The sequence below is a fragment of the Centroberyx gerrardi genome, chromosome 12, assembly GCF_048128805.1.
Source record: "Centroberyx gerrardi isolate f3 chromosome 12, fCenGer3.hap1.cur.20231027, whole genome shotgun sequence".
Classification (NCBI taxonomy): Eukaryota; Metazoa; Chordata; class Actinopteri; order Beryciformes; family Berycidae; genus Centroberyx; species Centroberyx gerrardi.
In genome coordinates, this window is record NC_136008.1 from 11355572 (window position 1) to 11376414 (window position 20843).

The following is a 20843-nucleotide window of genomic DNA, read 5'->3' on the forward strand; positions in this document are numbered from 1 at the left end:
CAGGCGTAGGGAGTGGAGGAGAGGGGAAGGATGGGGACGGAGAGAGGAGAGAAAAATACACGGAGAAAGGAACACATAGGCGGGTGGACATTAACCAACACACGAGTGGAACCGTGGCGCATCGTCCCACAGAACGGAGAGCAAAAGGACATTTTACGCAATTAATTTTCAATCAGCCTGGAGACTCCATTGTGCTCGGGAAAGCTACTTTGATTTTAACAACCGCCCCGCAAGTGTAAAGGACTCAGTTTAAGCCTTCAAAAGGAGCCGGAGGTGTGTGTGTGTATGCGAATGCGAGTGTGTGTATAAGTGGGTGTGTGCACCAGCAGCACTCCCCGCTGCAAGTGCATCGGCAGCGAGCAAGGTGGGGCGGGTCTGCATGGCCGAGTCTGGCCGTCATGGAGGAGGTGTAGCAGGGGGAAGAGAAAATGTCTTACCGGAGTTGGAGCGGAGAGCCAGAGGGGACTTGAGACGCCAGGCGTTGAGGTCAGGGGCAGTTCTCTGAAACACGAACGGCACCGGCAAGGGAACAAACATGATCTTCCTCCGGCTTCTTGTTTTGATGCGAATAATTTGACAGAAGTATTGTTATAAGATCTGTCCTCTTCTGAATCTTCTGTATCTTCGCCCGTTTTTCAGGTAGACAGCTTTGGGAATATATTTGGTATGGAGAGCTCACAACATTCGTCGTTAGATGTGTACACATGTAGCCTAGCTGCGCACTTTTATTTACATTTTTGGATGTCGACTTGTGGCCGGCATTACTTTTGGTGTATATGCATAGAACATATGTACGATGGTCCCTTGAGTGCAGCAGTTACCTTTTTTTTTTGCCACAGTCCAGACTAACACACAGACGGATAGAAAGGAGATTAGACCGCACTTCTACAGGCTATATGAAAAGTTGTCTTACAATTATAGGCCTATTGTAGTTGCTTTATAATAAAAGGCTACGTGTCACCAGCCTGTTGTTGATGCACCTGCTTTTGCGTCTCTCTTTTACCTTTGCACTGCTAAAGCGTTCTCCTTGAGTAAACATAGAGGCCTATGTGTCCTTATTTTATCCTCTCACTCCTCACCAATGTTTCCCTAGATGTGAAAGGCATGAGAACAGTCGCTAGCCTTCTCCTGTAGCATCACTGGCCGGGGTTAGCTTTGGTATTCGCTTGCGAATGAAACTATCACAATAAATGATGATACATAGAAACAGACAAAATCGCGCTGGCTGGCGAACAAGTGTAAAAGGCCAGTAGTTATAAAGTCTTATTTGGATTTCTGTGGTATTTGGTTTAATCTATTGTATATTTGGTCTCTAGCTGCACGCACTCCCTCTCTCTCCTTTGCATGAAGGCTACATACACATTCATCCGCTCGCACAAAGCAGCGGATCGCGTCGCAAACACATTTAAAACAGCTTCATTAAAGCTAATCAACAAATAAATAAACAAGTGGAAAAAGGCTACACAACGTGCGCGCTTGGCCCTGACGCTCCTCCTCCCTCGCTCACTGTCACAAGGCAGTAATTAAAACGCAATCAATCGATAAATAAATAAATAAATAAATAAAGAAAATAAATAAATAATAAAAAAGGCAAGAACACAAAAAAAAGAAAGCGTATAATCCGGTTATGTTCTCACGTTTTATCGGAACACTTGCCTATCTTTCCGTCCATCCGTCTGTGTGTCTTTTTTTGTCTGTCTGTTTGTCCCCGTTATTTGGGAACCCCAATAGCTCATTCGACCCGGCTCCCTCCAGGATTGTAGCGATCTGCCACTAGGCTGGCCGCAACATTGAGGCGAGAGAGGACCCGCTACTACTCACACATCACCACCCCACCCCCACACCTCCTCCCTCCCTCCCTCCCTCCCTCCATCCTTCCTCCCACCCCCATCTCCCTCGTTTTCACTACCGCTGCAAAAGGTATCCTGTATTGATTTCTGGATTTTTTTTCCCCCTCTTAATAATACCGGCTATAATGATGCCAATGGTGATCAGTGCATTACTGCCGGCCTGCTTGGGAAGGGAGAGAGACCCGATAAGAGAATCCATGGATACCTATGGCACTTAACGCTGATACCTAGGATCCAGAATGCAGACAAGTTATCTCATGACTGTTGTTCTTTAATAAGCCTTCTGAGCGGATGAGGTTGTAACATTAGGTTATTCAGATAGAAAGACAAGCCCGACCACTGCTCTTCCACATGTATGGATCAATTAAGCTTGTTTATAAGCTGAAAACACACCTTATGTACACATGCATTTGGATGTTTGATGAATATTTATGTAAAGTGGGGGCAATATTGATAATAAATACATCAGTCTAACACATCTGCAAGAATTATGCATCTATGCTCCGTGCAGTCTTCAATTATGTCTGTTTATTTTTTTAAATCAAGTGTTTCCAATTTATAAATCAAGAAACAAATATGACTGCTATTCATGCCAGATCTTGGTGCGCCATAAGGTGAGAGATCCGTGCCAAGGTGTGAGAGGCGAGTCAGGGGAAGAGGCCCCGTCATGACAGAGGTGATCACCGGTTGTACACCCCCCTCTCCTCCCTCCTGGTCCCGGGTCTTCTCCTCTCCGCCCCGGCCACGCACGCACGCATGCCGGCCTCCCTGCACGCCTCGCCTCCTGCCCTCTCTCCAGCCCCGATATGTTACACGCTGTCAATTACAGGCCAGCATCAGTCAACGCCGAGCGCTTACACACCAGATTATTGTCGATATAGATTTTTAAATAGAAAAATCTATACCTTAAACATCGCAGTCAATACGGGCAAATCAATAGGACTGAGCGAGCCTTTGCTCCTGTAAGGCCTAAAATCCCCATCCCGCAGGACTGTTTACGACCTGTTCACTTAATGCTGCTGGTGATTAGGCCAATTTTCATGGAAAAGATAATTTTATAATTAGTTAAATTGCTGTTATATCACCAGGCTTGTTATTTTCACACTCATCAATAGCTGGATATTGTCAAGCATCAGAGTGTTTTGCCTTTACAATTCTCCACACACTAAACTGGAATTTTCTTAATTATGAAAAATGCTTCATCCCCTGTACCAGACCAAGACAGTACAATGGTACAAGCAGGTTTTATTGTCCTTCTCCCTCCGCTTCACGTATGACAGATGACATCCGCAAGTCCAACAAGAGGAGGGGAAAGGAGGGAGAGGAGTGGAGGAGGAGGAGGAGGAGGAGAGAGGAAGAGGAGAGAGAAGGAGGGGAGAGGAAGAGGAGAGAGAAGGAGGGGAGAGGAAGGAGAGGAGAGGAGGACAGAGGAGAGAGACGGAGGGGATGGGAGGAGAGAGAAGGAGAGGAGAGGAGGAGAAAGAAAGAGGGCAGGGAGGAGAGAGGAGAGAGAAGGAGGGGAAAGGAGTCGAGAGAAGAGGAGGAGAGAGGAGAAAGAAGGAGGGGAAGGGACGAGAGAGGAGGAGGAGGAGGAGGAGGAGGGAGTCGAGAGAAGGAGGAGGACAGTGGAGAAAAGAGGAGGGGAAGGGAGAGGAGAAGAGAGAGAGGAGAAGCGACTAGTTGTCCTTCAAAGACCCCCTTCTCTCCACAGAGGGAGCCATGCGCGCCCCCTTTCCCTCCTCCCTACACTCCTTCCAGACAAAAGCAATTATTTCTTGTAGAATGTAGTGTGGTTGTGCGCGTCTGTGGAAGAGAGGGATGGAGGGAGGGTGTGCGAGATTGAAGGAGGGGAAAATAAGATGGTGTTGGAGGGGTGGAGGAGGATGGTGAGGTGAGGGGGGGGGGGGGGGGCTAACACCTACAGCATCCACCCCGCCGTCCTCCACGCACTCTTCCGACCAACTCTTCTTTTTTCCTCCATCTGACACGTACAAAAATCAACCAGGTGCCCACAATTGTGAAACGCACCGAAATCAAAACAGTCCCGCATGATTTTCAGCTGCAATTCACAAACACGCAGCTTATACGTACAGTAGGCATCTAAACCGAGTAGATGTGGGCCTGAAAACTTTTAAGTTAGAAACAAACTCTCCTGTTCTCTCTCTTTCTATCTCCCTTTGTCTCACAAATGTAGGCATGTAGTGCTGAATTTCGATTTTTTTTGCCCAATTAAGACATATTTTCTCCCATCATATTCCACACAGGTTTACAATATTTGACAGGTCTTGAATGTAACTCATTACACACACACACACACACACACACACGCACACACACACACACACACACAAACAGAATACATGGCTATGATGCTTTGCAACAATATCTGCCTCGTCTATCTCTGATTCTGTCTGTCTGTCTGTTGTCTGTCTGGGTCCGACCACCTAAATTCAGCGGCCTGCCCCTCAGTGTGTCTCTGGCTTGGTGCCTATAGGGCCCCTGCAGGGAGCCGGCTCTACAGTTTCACTCCCCAGGGACCCGGTGAGACCCACGGGGCCCAGAGAGAGAGAGAGAGAGAGAGAGAGCTCCCCTGGGGGGGCCGTCCAGCCAATAACCCCTGCTGGACCGCTCTCATCGGGGGCCCACATGGTCCTGATTGTCCACCTCCCTCCCTATCAAGCCTCCCAATCCATACAGAGATATATAGCTAGTTCCATTGTTTTCTAGGCTGTATCTTCCCCCTGTTGTATTGAAAAATGCTCTTCCAAAATTGTCTCTCTCTCTTTCTCTTACCCTCTATTTTTTTAGATGGAGAAATACTGTAATGGATGTAATATTGGATACTGGATACTCGCACTAAAGCTCAGGGATTAAGGCTGATTATTGTGTATTTGGTGTACAACATATCCTTTTTCTCATCATAGAAATTTCTAAATCATTCCAATAAGAGTGGCCTTTCTAAATCTGTACTTTGCTTCTATAATAGAATCATAGAATAACACTGATAGCTTTATTGAAATCTAACAAAATGAATATGGCATTAACTAAGGATATACACTTTCTACTTCTCTTCTAAGTAGTACTTTGAAATTTCAAATAACATTTTTTTCAGTTGTTATGAGGTAATAACATTAAATATTTATTTGCTGCAAAATGTGGAACAATTTATCAGAGCAGGAACAATGGCTACTGTTGATGAATTTGTTCTTGATAGCAAATATACAATTTTACCATTATCTATTTGTAAATATATGGAAATGCTTTACCAGTTCATTCACTGTAATTCCTCCACCAGAGTTTTATAGTGTGAAATGTAGCTGCAAAATATAAAAATATAAATAAAATGACACAAGCTTTTTCGGTTATTTCATTTGTATAGTTGGCTGACAATTGTTATTCAGTAATTATCAGATATAATACTTTTCCCAAGAAAAGACACAATGTTAAGTCTAACGTTTTGAATTAAGCCTATTAAAGTGAAAATGATATACAGTATTTTCAGCTTGTTCTAAATTTTCTAATATATTTAGGATGCCTCATAATTAAAATATCACTTTTGTTGCCTTTGATGTTAACAAGCACTTTATAAATTTATTTACAGCTGGTTTGGTTAAGTGTTTTGTTCATATTTGTGCCCCTCTCATCTACACAGTACAAACAAATATATTCATGGAGAGCAATTTGCTCCATACCTTGCTGGTAATTGTTTAATACAGAATGAAGCCAGAACATTTCCCATGTCATCTGCTGTAGGTCAGGATGTGGCATGAAATATTTATCCAATCACAAAGAGCCAGTAGTATCCTTGGGCTATATATTAGTCATACATGGGTCATGCATTAGTCAGTATATTGCACTCTTGGTAATTGCCTGTTATTCATGTTGAATGATTGATTTGTTCAAATTAAAATACAGTGTTTGAATATTGCCAAATTGTAAGTGCTTTTTATTGAAAGTAATGCAGAAAAACCAAAAGCAGGCATTATTTTGCCTTCATGGAACTGTGTGTATCTCTAAGACTGTGTGTGTGTGTGTGTGTGTGTGTGTGTGTGTGTGTGTGTGTGCGAACGTGTGTGAATGTGTCTTTTTTGGTGTGAGCTCGTGCAAGTATGTCTGTCTGTGTTGTTTGAACGTGTGCATCTTTCTGGGTGGGTGTGTGAGTGTGTGTGTGTGTGTGTGTGTGTGTGTGCGCGCTCACTCGTCCATGTGCCTGTCCATGTGTGTTCGCACCCATGTCATGGCTGTAGTTAAATGGTGATGTCATGTTGACAAACGAGCTGGTTGAATTAAATTCTCGCTCATCAATAACGCCGTTGGTCGGGAATCAATAGCAGCCAACAGTGGTGTTACTGGCTCTGTCAGCGGCCTAACAAGGCCCTATTAGAATGGACAACGCTCTCTCTCTGTCACCCTGTCCCGTCTCAACACACCACCACAAGGCACCGAACCAGGCTTCTCATATCCTCCCTACACACACACACCAATAACACACAGCAAGATGTAATATTCACATAAATCCATGCTCTGACATGATGTATAGATTTGTCAAGATAATATGGATATGATGCATGGGCTTTTATGAGGTTTGTAAGTATTGTTTGTGCGTGTGTGTGTGTGTGTGAGTGAGTGCGAAAGTGTGTGTAGGCGTAAGGTTGTACAGGCTTTGGATACAACCGTAGAGTTCAGATCCAACCAAGATTCAATCAATCCGAGGACACACACGCAGGAGAAAGAGAAAAAGTGGGCCGTGTGTGTGTGTGTGTGTGTGTGTGTGTGTGTGTGTGTGTGTGTGGCGGGGGATGTACACGTGTCAATTCGCAGTGTAGATGACCCTTAGTGCATATACAGAAACACATGCATGCTCACACAAAAAAAGTCACACAAGCACACAGAGAGCGACAAGACAGGCCGTCAGACAGTCCGACACACACACACACACACATACACGCATAGAGACAGACAATACAGCCAAGACAGACAGACGCACAAGCACACACACACACACACACCATGACTGTACACCACTATCTCCGCTCTTACACTCCCTGTATCCCGCCGCCCCCCCCCTCTCTCTGTTTCCTGTAACGTATATAAGCAGCCGATCCATCTAAAGCCCTTGTTCTTTCTGTATTCCTTGTCTTTTTTATTAGTTTTTATTAACTTTGCCTCCCTCTCTCTGTCAGCACTCTCAATAATCAATGCTGATATATTGCCAATATCCAGCAGAGTCCCCCGTGCCATCTTTCACTGAGACTCCGTTATTGGGGGAGATTGGCCCAATAATAATGATATTTATTATAGATATTTATTATCTGGGTTGTGGCAGTGCTGGGGACGCACCCTGCTGAAGACTTACATGCTGGCCAACTCACTGCACAGGCACATAAACACATATACACACATATACACACACTCACACACACCATACACACATATACACACACTCTCTCTGGGGCTCTTTAATTTACACTGGTAATATCAGGCGATTATTCCCCATACAGATAGTGTACGGGTTATCAGCAATGTTAGCACACAGTGGCCGCAACCGTGGACGGTGAGCCATCTATGTATTCACTCAACATTATAGAGTCCACTGCACCTCTGTGCGCGTGTGTGAGTGTGTGTGTGTGTGTGTGTGTGTGTGTAGAGCCAGCGGTTCACCTATGGTAGCCTACCGGTACTGAACAGTATTTAGAAGCCAAGGGAGGGTGATGGGAGGGGTCAAGATTCAAACAGCGCTTGGTCAGGGGAGGGGATGCGGGAGAGAGGGGACTGGACAATCTGGCCTCTCACCCTCCACCCCCCCGACCCCCCCCCCCACACACACACACACCAACCCCCCCAGGCCTCATCTATCCCCCCCCCCCCCCTCCATCCCCCATCCCTCCAGTAGCCAGGGCCCCAGACGGTAATCCACCCCAGTGCTCCTCATCCTTTCATGTATTGATTTCCTCTCCTGCGCCACGGTTACATGTCGCACCCACGTCATTGGGTCCCGGCTGCTTCTGCTACAACCCCCCCCCTCCACCTACCTTCCCTCTCACCCCTCCCCACCCACCCACCCAACCTTACCCCCACCACCCCCAACAACAACAACAACCTGGGGGAGGGACGCACACCCAAACCATCCAGGAGAGAGAGAGAGAGAGAGGAGGAAAACGAGGGAGAGAGAGACTAAAGGGAGGAAAAGAGGGCAGATAAAGCACTGCAGTATTTCAGCAAAGCAACCAGCGTTTTACAGGGATAGAAACAAACAGGAGAGGATGGAGAGAGAAATAGAAAAAAAAAAAAAATCTGCCCCTGGGGGTTGCAGAAGATATTGTGGAAATTATCAGAGTGCGACACACACTGGAAGTCCATGGCGAGAGATTTATTTCGAATTTGTCTTTGACAGTGGAATTCATCACTGAGTAGGCCTGTATCTGCTCTAATTTTATAGATGCAATTGGCTGAATGTGAAGAGCTAATTTCCAAAACACTACGTATCCATTTTGGGGGAAAAAAAGACATTTTCTGAAGTCCATGATTAAATACCCTTAAAATATAAAGGATCCAATCTGTTAAAGTGTTCTCATTTTGTCAATCAAGAGCTTAAGATACCTACTATCCTTAATTTACTACATTTCAAGACACATCCAGTTATTTCTCTTAAATGTTATGCTATCATTTATTTTATAAGGGAAGGTGTCACCTTTTTCAAATGGTGGATAGCTAATTTTGGAGCAAAACTCTTCATATGGATATTGATATGCATTTGTATTTGTCAATGTGTGTGTGATCAATATGTGCTCAGAAGTGCATCTCAGCGGGTGTGACATCCCTGAGTGAATGGATGAAGTATGTATGAGACTGCAGGCTTGGAGGAGTACAGGTCAAGGTTATGTTTGAGTGTGTTTTGGACGAAGTATGTGTCTGCGAGTGTGTGAGAGGTGTCTGTGAGCCCAAGGAGAGTGTGTGTGAGTGTGAGCGCTTTGCTGTCATGCTGTTTGTGTGTCCGTGTGTGTGTGTGTGTGCGTGTGTGTGTGTGCCTTGATCATATGTGTGTATGTGTATGAGAGAGCGTAAGAGAGAGAGAGGGAGGTGTCCGTGTGTCTGATGAGGTTGTGTGTGAGTGTGTGCTGAGTCCGCAGGTTCCTAGTTCTCATCTAAAAAAGCGGTCAGTAAGAGTGACCATCAGGCAGCTTCAGCCTCACATCGTGTGTGTGTGTGTGTGTGTGTTTGTACGTGTGTGACCTCACACACGTGCATGTAAATGTGTCCCTACATACGTATTCTTCAGTTATCTGTGTGTTTTCAATTTTTTTCAAATTGTGTGTGTGTATGGGGGTTGGAGTGGGGGGGTGCGCAAGTGTGTGTGTGTGTGTGCCGTAAGGCCATCCCTATCACCAGAGCAAATATAGGCCCCATCACTACAAAGCAAACAGCAGCTAGCCACAGCGTATGCATTTTAAACACTTTATCTCTCATTGTCTATCCAACACACACCCCACTATGAAATAATATGAACAGCAAACCGCCTGCAGAAAATGTAAAACAAAAAGCTTTAAGTGTCAAATTTAACTCTGAAACACTGAAAGCTCGGGCAAAACAATCTTTTCTGTCATCGCCACCATCAGCATCAGCAGAATCATCTTCAGCTTTATGATGATGATCATCCTCCCCATCATTATTGTTGTCAATGCCAGCTTCACCATCACCATAATAATGCAGTTATTAATAAGCACTCCATAAAACATCACACATCTCATTTCACTGCAGCACTAGCATTACATCATCTCTGTCAATGGTAGTGATATTGAAGATTTTCTGACTATGTTGCTGACAATAGTTGCTTTTCCCTGCTTGCCATTTGAAAGCACTTATCTTAAGTGGATCTACCGAGAGACTAAATTGTAATTGCAACACAGTAATACTACATATGGTCCATATATTGTGTCGTGCAAGGCACTCAACGGCACGCTGAGAAAGAAAAGCAAAGTAAATGACTTTAGAAAAGGTTAGCACAATTTGGTCAAGTACAGAAGCTATAAAAAGAAAACGCTATCAACTGAATGTCTGAATTTGAGCTTCAACACTTAAGCCAAGAAAAGGTCAAACACACACATACACAAACACACACACACACACACACACACGTATACAAACAGACACAAAGACCCATACATGTGCTCACACACACACTAGTGTGCGTGTACACACACACAACCGTGTACATAAATGGGCAATCGTTTAGTTCACATGCACATACACACATGCGTACATACACACACTCAAGACATGCGTGCGCGCACACACACACACACACACACACATAGACTTGGATACAGCCAATTAGGTCCACCACCTTCAGAGAAACACCAGTGGGCATGTAAAACTCTGAGTCCAGCGGGCCTCTGCAGCCTAACACAGTCGTAAGCCAGAAATAACACACACACGTCTCCAGCAGGCTCCACAGACCATGTGAAATAGCAAGCAAAAGACAAAACACTCCATTCCATCTCTGACATTTCCAATATCTGTCTATCCCTCATAAACCTCTGTTCACCCATAAAGTGACTCATTCTTCATAGATAAACACGGGCCGTCCGGGTGCTTGTGGGGTGCAGCTAACTGGCCGGCAACTCACTACCAGTCACCTAATTCTGGTACGTTTTACAGCATGCTGGCAGCAGAGACAGACAAATATGTAAAAGATAACATGTCTTCATGAGAAAAGGCAAGGAATCTGCACACTACTTAAAATCAAAAAGTCTTTTCAAGGCATTTATTAAAGCATGGTCTGCTCACCAAAATATGCAAAAAGTGCAAAAGTGCAGATACCAGCAGACAAATATTTCAATATACTTCATCTTCATCAGTGTCTTACCAGTTACCCATTATATAGGTAAAATAACCCATTATATAGGTAAAATAACCCATTATATAGGTAAAACACAATCACATGATAGGATAGCATAGTCACCTTGTGAATCATTATCCAGGTTGTATACATCTATTTACAAAGAGGGTATAGCATACAAAATAATGGACAAATACATGAGAAGTGTCTTCTTTATAACAAAATACTGTATATTCTCTATTGACAATCTCCTTGATTATACAGTAGCATGTATTAAGACAAAAGTAAGTATGAAATAATCAATAAATGTATGTAATGTATCTCTACTTGTACATTTATCCTGTACATTTCATCTTTACATACATGTAAAGATGAAATGGCTGACATGGCAGGCTAATAAAAATACAATATAGATTTGGTCTACTGATCTAAAAATAAAGGGTCTGAATGGGAGTCTATGAGTGTCATTTGCTGTTTTTTCTCTGTATTCTCTCCTCCTTTCTCTCTATCCTTCTCTCTATCTCCTCCTGTTAATTCACTACACTGTCACTGGTCAGTGTATTTACCTAACACCCATCTCTCTCTTCCTTTCTCACCTCCTCTCCTCCTCTCTCTATCCTTTTCTCCATCTCTGCCCCTGCGAACAGTGAGACTGTGTGTGAGTGAGTGTGCAGGAGATTTAGAGCGGGGATCAATAAGAAATTTAAAAATCAATGCACTTAGCGCCAGGAAATCAATGGGCCTAATCGGGATGCCAATCGGCCCAGTCAAAACAATTAAGAGGGAAGAAAAATGTTTAACAACCTCCTCTCTCTTGCTTACATAGACACAGGGGAGGGGAGAGAGGGAGAGAGGGAGAGAGGGAGCGATAGACGGAGGGAGGAAGGCCTAGAGAGGAATATCAGAGGCAGACAGAGAGGGATGAGATGGAGTGATATATGGGAAGGAAAGGCTCAGGAGGGAAAGCTCAAAGCTTAGACCGAAGGAAAGAGGGATTGGAGGGCGGGGCGGAGAGAGGCAGGGAGCGAGGGACAGGAATGGAGATAAAGAGCGGTAAAAAGGAAGAATATGATGCAGCGGACTGACAGTCTTGAAGGACAACAAAGGGGAAAAGGAAAAGTTGAAGGATTCGGAAAAGACACAGCCAGATTTCTCATCCACACGTTTCATCTGACCATTCAAATGTCAAATTCCGGATCAAATGTTTATCCCAGAATTGTCCCCTGGAAGGAAAAAAAAAAGGAAACCCTACATGTCACTCATCAGACACGGAACAAGTATTGCCGAGGGTTACAAATAAGGTTATGGTTTGTGATCAGAAACAGACAAGTAATGCTCTCCCTCTGGAATTGGCACTATTCAGTTCATCAAAGGCGTCGAAACCAGCTGCTCCCTATGGTCAGACACAGTATAGCGCTCATCCTCGCCAGACAGCCAATCTGCTGACAACCGAATCACAAACAACCAACACTCCCAAATCAACAAGATCAAAAAGGAAACATTTTGCTCCCTGTCGAAGTGTCCAATCAGACCGAATGTTTGTCGGGCCGGACGCCCAATGAGGAGGCTGCGGTAGAGTACGGGAATGGGAGAACGGGTTGGTGGGTGGTGGGGGGCTAATTTGGGGTCAATCAATAGATCTCCCCTCTCTCTATCTTCTGCCTGCTCACCACGCTAAAATCAATGGGAAAGCCAATAGTTCCCCGCCCCAGTGTGGATTAGTGAACACACAACTAATCAGCCAGTCACTGAAACTGACATCTCAGCTATTAACCTATTGATACGGGAGACACGTGTTGAACACACACACACACACACACACACACACACTCCGACACGCGCAAGCACATTCCGATACAAACATCTGTGCTGTTGCAACGGCTGCGGCGAGGATAAATTCCTTGAGATCTTGAGGGTTTCACTTGTTTTTAAATAGCACAAACATTCTTTATCCTACAAAACATCTCACCTAAATATTATAAACTGAATGGAACTATATTGTCTTATTTTGTGCTATTTGTAGGCTGCATTTACCTTGCCTGTCGGTGTGATTACAATAGTGTCACTCTGAACAGCAGTGATGGAGTGTATCAGATAAAAAAATTAGACTGACCAACGACTCCAACAATGTCCTCTGTTTGAGACGCGGCCAGCAGCTATTTTGATTTTTTTTTTTTTTTCTTTTTCAGATGAGTCCTCTCTCTCCCCTCCAGTGCGACATCACATCACGTGCCTCATCTCTCCTGCTGGATCCCTGGCTTTAAGGGTCAAAGGGGGAACTCAAAATGACTCTGTGTGGACGCCAGCTTCACTCTAATTCAGGTTTCAGCCACTGGCCAGCCAGCGCTAGCCTCCATTAAGGAGAGAGGGAGTATGTGTGAGAGAGAGAGCGTGTGTGTACGCTTGTAACATGGTGGCATTTTGCCGATTCAGACTGATATATGAATTTGACATATAAAAGAGAAAAAAAAATATATCTCTGAAATAACTAGGTGTCAAATTACTGTGGTAATAAACAGCAGATGCTGGCTGATTTTTTTTACTGGACTTGATGCCTTTTAAATGTTATGCACACAGCTAATGAGAGTAAATGTTTCACAGTGAAAATAATGATTTAAAAGATGCCAGTCCAATCATATTAAGGCCAATAAATTACCGAACTTAAAAGAAACCCTCGCTGAGGTTTTTCCTACGCTCGGTGCGCTCAGCCAAAACACCTCGCTCAGTCTCCTCAGGAAGATAAAATAATATGTACCTGGCTCTTAAGAGGAGCACTACACAAGGATCATTTTTCAAAAATAACAGCCTGACTAGCTTTCATCCCTTACTTTTGAAAGCCCTCTTGTTTTCTGAGATTGCCTCTCCTTCCTCTGTTCCTCCTCCTCTCCCCCCCCCCCCCCCCTCCCCTTCTCTGTCATGTTTTAGTTTTCATATGTTGGTTTTGTTCTTCCTCATTTTCCCCTTGTGTAAAAAATGAAAGGCTGAAAATAGGATGAGTGAGGAAAAAAAAAAAAGGCAGGAGGCAAAAGCAGCAACTGTACATCAGTGAAATCACTGTCTGCAGTACTGAGACTGCTCTCTTCTCTGCACTGACAGTTACTGACTACAATACAGCCCCAAACCCCATCCATATACATCACACTCTGCAAACCAAACCTTATCCATAGACAATGCAAGATGTTCGCCTCGCTCAATGCTGAATTACTGTATACCGATGTGATATTCTAACAGCATAGCGAGAGGAATAGCATTGATCAGCCACAGGCAGCTGCATAAAAACATCCTTTAAATCGCATTCAAACCTACAAGCTATTTGAAAAGCTAAACCCAGCCCATGCATGTTTTTGGAATCGGTTATCAGCCATGCACATTGTAGTGTGACAGGCCAGGCAAAGCGGCAAGCATAACTGTCTGTCTTTCCCTATCTCTTTCTTTCTTGCTTCTTGACATCCTTTCAGCAATCCTTTTTCACACGTTAAACACACAAGGAGAATGGAAGTGAGAGGCGTATGAAGTGGAGTGGATTTTGTGTATTTCTTTTTTTTTTTTCTTCTTCTTCTTTCACCCCCAGACTTTATTTCCATGGTGGACCCCAGCATGAGATGCAAGCAGTCATGCCTTGGCCAACATGATTCTACATTCAGGGCCTAATCCAAACCTCTTCCTCCACACTGTTGTGTTTGTGGTGGAGATGGAGAGAGAGAGGGAGAGTGAGAGAGAGAGAGAGAGAGAGAGAGGTATTGCAGAGATGTCCAGGCCAGTCCGGATGCATTGGTTCCGTATAACAGTCCTATTCCACTCTGACAGACGAATCCTGCCATTCTCAGAGAACGGAATCCTGATTTCTCGCTTGAGACCCAATATCTGCACCATACAAATAGGAGGATATGGAGGGGATGCGATACAGACTTGGAATATGGCTCTTTCTTCTTATCCTGCTCAGCCATATTGATGTTTTTGAGCCTTTCATTGCTCAGCCAAAATGAAGTCTTTCAGCGCCGGAGCCATTGACAGATTAAGAAAACATATCCTATTTTGTAGGACATGACAGAGGCACTCTTGTTATCTGAATAATATGAGCAGTGCTGAGGTGGCACGGGAACACTATTTGTGAAACATTGTGCGGTTAAACTCAGGGGGGAAATTACAGCCCACGCTCGCAACAAAAAAGTAGACCCTTGTGAGCGAAAATCCAGTTTTTCATTGTGGTTGCGATATCAAAATAGTAATTTTATCATTTATCATAATGCCAAAAAAGGAATCATTATATTCAGTCATTTTGTGATATAACTGATAAGTGGAGAATCAATCCCTGATTACGCTCCACAATCAAAACTCTACCTTTTATATTTAACATCCATGGTTTTCCCCACATGAAAGGCCAAAAATGTAGAGCTACACATGGCAGCACTGCTGAAATCTCACACAACAGAGGAACTGACGGACTGGAAATCACTGAGGCCAAATCACAGAAAATTGATCACATCCAACAAAATGGCCGCAGCGACTAAAATTGGTGTGAGCTTGAGCTCGCCTGGGACAGAAAAAAAAAAAAAAACACAGCCAAGTGCATCGCTACAACCGCATGATAGCTGCACAAACGGAGAAAAGTGATTCTGTAACGAGCTCTAATGAATTTATACTGATATAAATGGTGATGGTGACATGATGGTAACATTTGTATCAGGCACTACAGTGGACAGCAGGCGGGATAATGAAAAAAAAGAGATAGGCTGGGCAGATGGACAGTGGAAAAAATAGGATGAGTGGATGATGACAAAGAAAACAACAGAAAAAAAAACCCCAGAAAAAACGTCCAAGACAGATGAAAGAGAGAACAATAAGGTGTACAGCAGTGCTATTGCAACAAATCAAACTTTTAAAGCTGCCAGGTCTAAAATGACAAAAAAAATGGATACAATTTTATGGCATGATTGGCTCTTAAGCAGCATATGATATTAATCACAATCCCTATCACTAGCTCATCTGGAGTGTGTAAAAGGGTTATGCTGAGAAGTGGCATGTTCAGATGCGATAGACAGAAAGGAGGAGTGGGAGGAGGAGGGCAAGAGAGAGGTAGAAGGAGAACAATTGAAAAAAAGGGTTGGTAGAGAGGGAAGAAGAGATTTAGGATTAAGGAACGAGTGTGGGGGAAAAGGAGGAGGATTAGGGGTTTTGGGCGAGAGAAGGACAAAGTGAGAGGAGGGCGGGCTGGAGGAGGAGAGAACAGGAGAGGAAGAGAAAGAGAGGGAGAAAACCGGTACAGGGCTTTTTGACGGAGAGAGCAGGGATAAAAAGATGTATTTTTCTGCTTCCTCTGTTGTCCTCCGTCTCCTCTGGGCAACTTCCCGCTGCTCTCCCCCTCTCCGCTGCCTTCCTCCTCTGTCTGACACAGTGGGAAGATAGGTAGGAAAGCTAATCGAGCCAGACACACCGGCTGCTCTCTGCTGACACTCACAGGCCGAGGGCGGGCACTGCAACCTCCGCTGACCCGGCCCGGCCACAGACCCCCTTCCTCGCCTATCGTCCATCAATCCAGCACAATAGCCCCGAGGAAGCTGGGGGAGATGGGATGAGAGTCAAGAGGGGGGCGGGGGGGTGGGACGACGCACGGCACTAACACCGCCGTGGATTAGGGGTTCGATTCCTGCCGGGGCCTTGCGTGCGGTCACGGTACCGTAAAGTGGCGTGGGTAAAGGTGTGGCGGGTTCTGGGTGGGGTTAGGGTGGCCTGGGTGGGATGCCTCGTCCTGGGGGCGGTTAGGGCTGAAGCTGGGCTAGGTAAAATGGATGAGGGTCAGTGTGTGTGTGTGTGTGTGTGTGGGGGGGGGGTGGGGGGGGTGGGGGTGGGGGGGTAGTCTGCCTCCCTGGTCATTGTGCAGGGGGGAGGTAGTCATTACAGACTGACCGTTACGGTGACAAGCAGTGACACACCGAGGCTTCACTCCGGGGAATTGGACGCGGGACGGACGACGACGGGGTGCGAGAGGGTTGTGTGTACATTGCACGATCGCTACGTCGTTCTATTTTTTTTTAAATTCTCTATACATTAAGTATGTATGTGTGTACATGTGTGATTGGGATTCTGTGTGTTGCCGTGTGTGTGTGTGTCTGTGTGTGTGTGTGTCCAGGCTAGATAGCACATATTTGCTAATCTGGAGGGGGTAGCTGGGGGTGGCTGGAGGAAGGGGGTGGGGTCAGAAGCCGGGGTCAGGTGTTAATTCACTGCTTCAAACCGGAGCCAAGCACCGAAACCAAGGGAGACCGCCGCAAAATTGATTGACGAAAACCCACAAACATATATTCAAGGTCCGATGTAGTAACCACCTCTGTTTCTTTCTGTCCTCTCCCACTACCGATTTCACCGTCTTCTTCTTCTTCTTCCCTTCTGCCCTTCGCTCTTCCTTTCCTTTCCTTCCTCCCATCCTAAATTTCTCTTCCTCTAATTCCATTCATCCCCCGTTCCCCGTCTCCTCTCTCCTCCCTGCCCTGTCCAGCATGCAGCCTCCTCCCCCAGCTGTTAGACCCCAAAGGTCAGTCAGTCTGCAGGGTCATCAGTCTGGGATGAAGCTGAACTTTGACCCCGGGGCCTTGATGTATTCCAACCACACACCCACAGACACACTCACATAATGGACATGTGTGCCCTCACAAGAGGCCCGTTTCATTGTGGTCATTTTTGATCAATTTATCACTTCTCTCTTGTCACTTATTGAAGTCCTGTCTGTGCTGGTGAAGCCTCGGTCTCTGTGGCGGCTGTATAGGCTGAGCGCTCGAGTAACAGAGACAACGCCATTGCCAATATAGGATCTTTGCGGATGATTAAACCTACGACCATTTATCAGCTAATCGATGCAGTGATGATCGTGGATTGCCCATTGATTATATTCAATAAACACAGTCTATGCATGAGTATTTGTGTCATGGGAAAAAACACGCTCTTAGAGAAGGGACAGACGGAGACAGACAATATAACCACAAAAATACAAAACAACTGATCACATATAGTGTAAGCTAAATGTATACAATCACTGACATTTTTGGCTACTAATTTACAGCAAACAAATGGCCAAATTTCATGTGTCCATGAAAATATTTCCTAACTAGATTTAGTCCACTACAGGCACATCTACTAGCCTATCTTCCAAAAAAGAAAATAAATCATTTAAGAATGCAATTTAATAATTTCTCTCTAAAATAATGTTTGATAACCTTTCATAAATTACCTAAATTTGCAACACACTTTGGTATTATGTGTCCATAAATTTGGGTGAAGTGGAGTTTTCTATTCAAACAAATCCTCTTTTAAAATATTCCGCATGTACTGCGGTCTAACCGGTCACCGCTGGCCCCTTCTTGTCACAAAAACGGTGCAACGTGCAATTGCAATCTTTCCGCCTTAATTGAGGAACTGGCCGAGCGACCTTTGACCTGCGGGTCATTACTGCATTGTGCACCGGGCCGCGGAGAGCTGCCACACCATTTGGGAGGGGAGTCGTGCGCAGAAAATGGATTAATTTTGTATGGCCTGTGGTGCTTGATACTGATTGGAAATAGCCTGTAACAAAATGTATAGAAAAAGCTATCTCTGAGCCTAATGCGAATGATCTCATTCTATAACACCAAAATTGAGCCAATAAACCGGTTATGAAATGAGCTATCGGACTGGCTACAGGTCGCCTTTAACATAAACCATAAAATTGAATGTATCGCCTGTGTGGTCTGTTTCAAGTCGATAAGGTACAGGACAGGCTTTCGGGGTGCCATGTTGCAAAAAGAGAGTCCAAGATGATCTGTTGGCTATTGATTGTAGCATTCATCGCAATCATATTTGGATTATCTACAAAATATTAGTAATCACTTTCTCCTGCACAACCTACACTTTAAATCTATGCTTCAACTTTGGAAATGTAATTTTATAAGACATCGGAAAAGTTACGTGCACCAATACCAGTCTGCATTATAGGCTGTTTCAAAATGTCCAGAGTTCATCGTTCAACTTGATTGAAAAGCTTATTTCACAAATAGCCATTGACTAGGCTGTCTATTGGTTTGATTCCCTGATTTACTTAAGTATTGTTAATCCTTCCTATACACACTTTTTGGTGTATAGGAAGGTTCGCAAATTTAATTCTCATGTTTAGGCAACTGATAATGATCTCAGATCTCCATGTCAAGCGATCAAATCTGCATTTCTATATTTATGTTGTCGTGCACAAAACATATTTTTCTGGGGAAAAAAGAAAAGGAAGAAAAAGAAAAACCTATTCTACCCCTAAACATTTTTCAAATATAGTTTGACTCATCTAATACTATAGCCTACTTTCCTAATATGCACTCGTCCTTATAGTTTATCTTGTTTTAATAACAGCTTAACAACCCGTCTGTCAATATCCCGAAACTACATTACTGGCGAATATTTTATAGATCTGCATGCAAGCGAACATTTGAACAATCTCTCCCGTACTGAACAGCAGGATGTGTCAAATGCTTAATATAGAGAAATGATCAGACTGCTAAAAGAGAATTAACCACATATAGCCTAGTAGATGAAACAGGCCTATTATTTTGATAGCTATTTGAATAAGAGTTTCTACATATTGTTTAACTTTCTTGCAAAGTCTTTTCCATGAACATTGTTCTGAATTAATATTGAAATTTCAAATGCGCTAATATAGACTATAGATTGCTATTTTCTATATTCCCCTGAATATCAGTGGAAGCATTGCAAAATAGACGGTTATATTATAGCTTATTTATTTTAAAACTAGAATATGCAGAGGACATCCATGAAAATAATATAAATGAAAATAATAACCTATATTTTTTCAGGGGGGAAATATCAGTGTAAACTACAAAAACATTTAAAACTATCGCTGAAAGAACTCGGCATAATGTGGACTTAAAATATTGATATGCAAAAAAATCTACATTAATAATATACATATTTATATTCTCTGAATGCACTTGACCATTGACACTTGTAAGCTGATCTCACTATTAAATAGGGTAAATTTGTCCGATATAATCTATAACTTTGAGTCCGGCCATGGATGTTTCCAACAGCCGATCGCAGAGGGATTTTGGTTTTAAATATGCAATGAACGCAGCGTTTATAGATGTCACCATGGCATAATTCAAACATTTTCCTTCGGTTTTAATTTTAGGTTTTTCATTTAATTTTCAGACATATTTTAAGCAAATTATGCATAACAAATTCAGGATATTTTACTGTCAAATTAAATTAACCACTTGATTTCGAATAGCCTATTAAACACACACACACACACACGCACACACACACACACACACACACACACACACACACACACACAGACACACACACCCCCACACACACACACATACACACACATACACACACATAGTTTTCGCATATTGACTTTGAAATTCGACTGAAGGGTTATAAGTTTAGAAAAAGAAGATGTTGCAACTCAAACGATAAACGATATTGCCAGTTTTAAATCTAACAATATTATTCAGCACGAATCGCACGCTTAAACTTATATAGCCTATAGTTTAGCTTAGGGGAAAATCAACCCAAGTCTTTCATCGTATCCACTACAATACCATGGAAAGGAAATGTTTGAACTCGTGACAAAGTTTTGCATGGGATCATTATTTTTCCAAGAAGCTTTATGCTATTATTCCAGTAGGCCACTCTCGCCTAAATATAGGCCTATTACATTTCTTTCTGATATGAATATGCAACAAAGTAGACTAGTGGCTAGTCCCAAATCAATCATCCCTTGGTAAATCATACGCACTGATTCGCGTAATTAAATGTAAAACTCGGGGGACGATAAACAACCCAACAACTTGAGAGAGAGAGAAAGAGAGAGAGAGAGAGAAACAAATTGTGGTCATATTTGTCTCCTTTTCTTGTTGTGTTAACAAGAACACAACTGTCTCCTCTCTGTCCAAAACGTGTCTCGGTCTCATGGGGTTTGGGGTTGCATTTTAGGTCTGTGAGCTACATGCTGACTTCAAAGACTCAAACACTTCAAATTTCGCTGTGTTTTATAGAAACTTCCTAATGCAAATGAACGGCACGCGTGAATTACATAAGATTGCCATGAGGCGACAAACACACACACACACACACACACACACACACACACACACACACACACATAC

At 43.7% G+C, this 20843-nt stretch overlaps 1 protein-coding gene across 1 annotated transcript in view; it reads right to left on the bottom strand.

The window, feature by feature from the left end:
• Positions 1-537, bottom strand: part of pou2f2b (POU class 2 homeobox 2b) — a 37745-nt gene extending 37208 nt beyond the window's left edge. The window contains exon 1 of the mRNA XM_078287279.1: positions 438-537. Coding sequence (XP_078143405.1) covers positions 438-537 — 100 coding nt within the window. The remainder of the gene's footprint in view (positions 1-437) is intronic.
• Between the last annotated feature and the right edge of the window lie 20306 nt (positions 538-20843).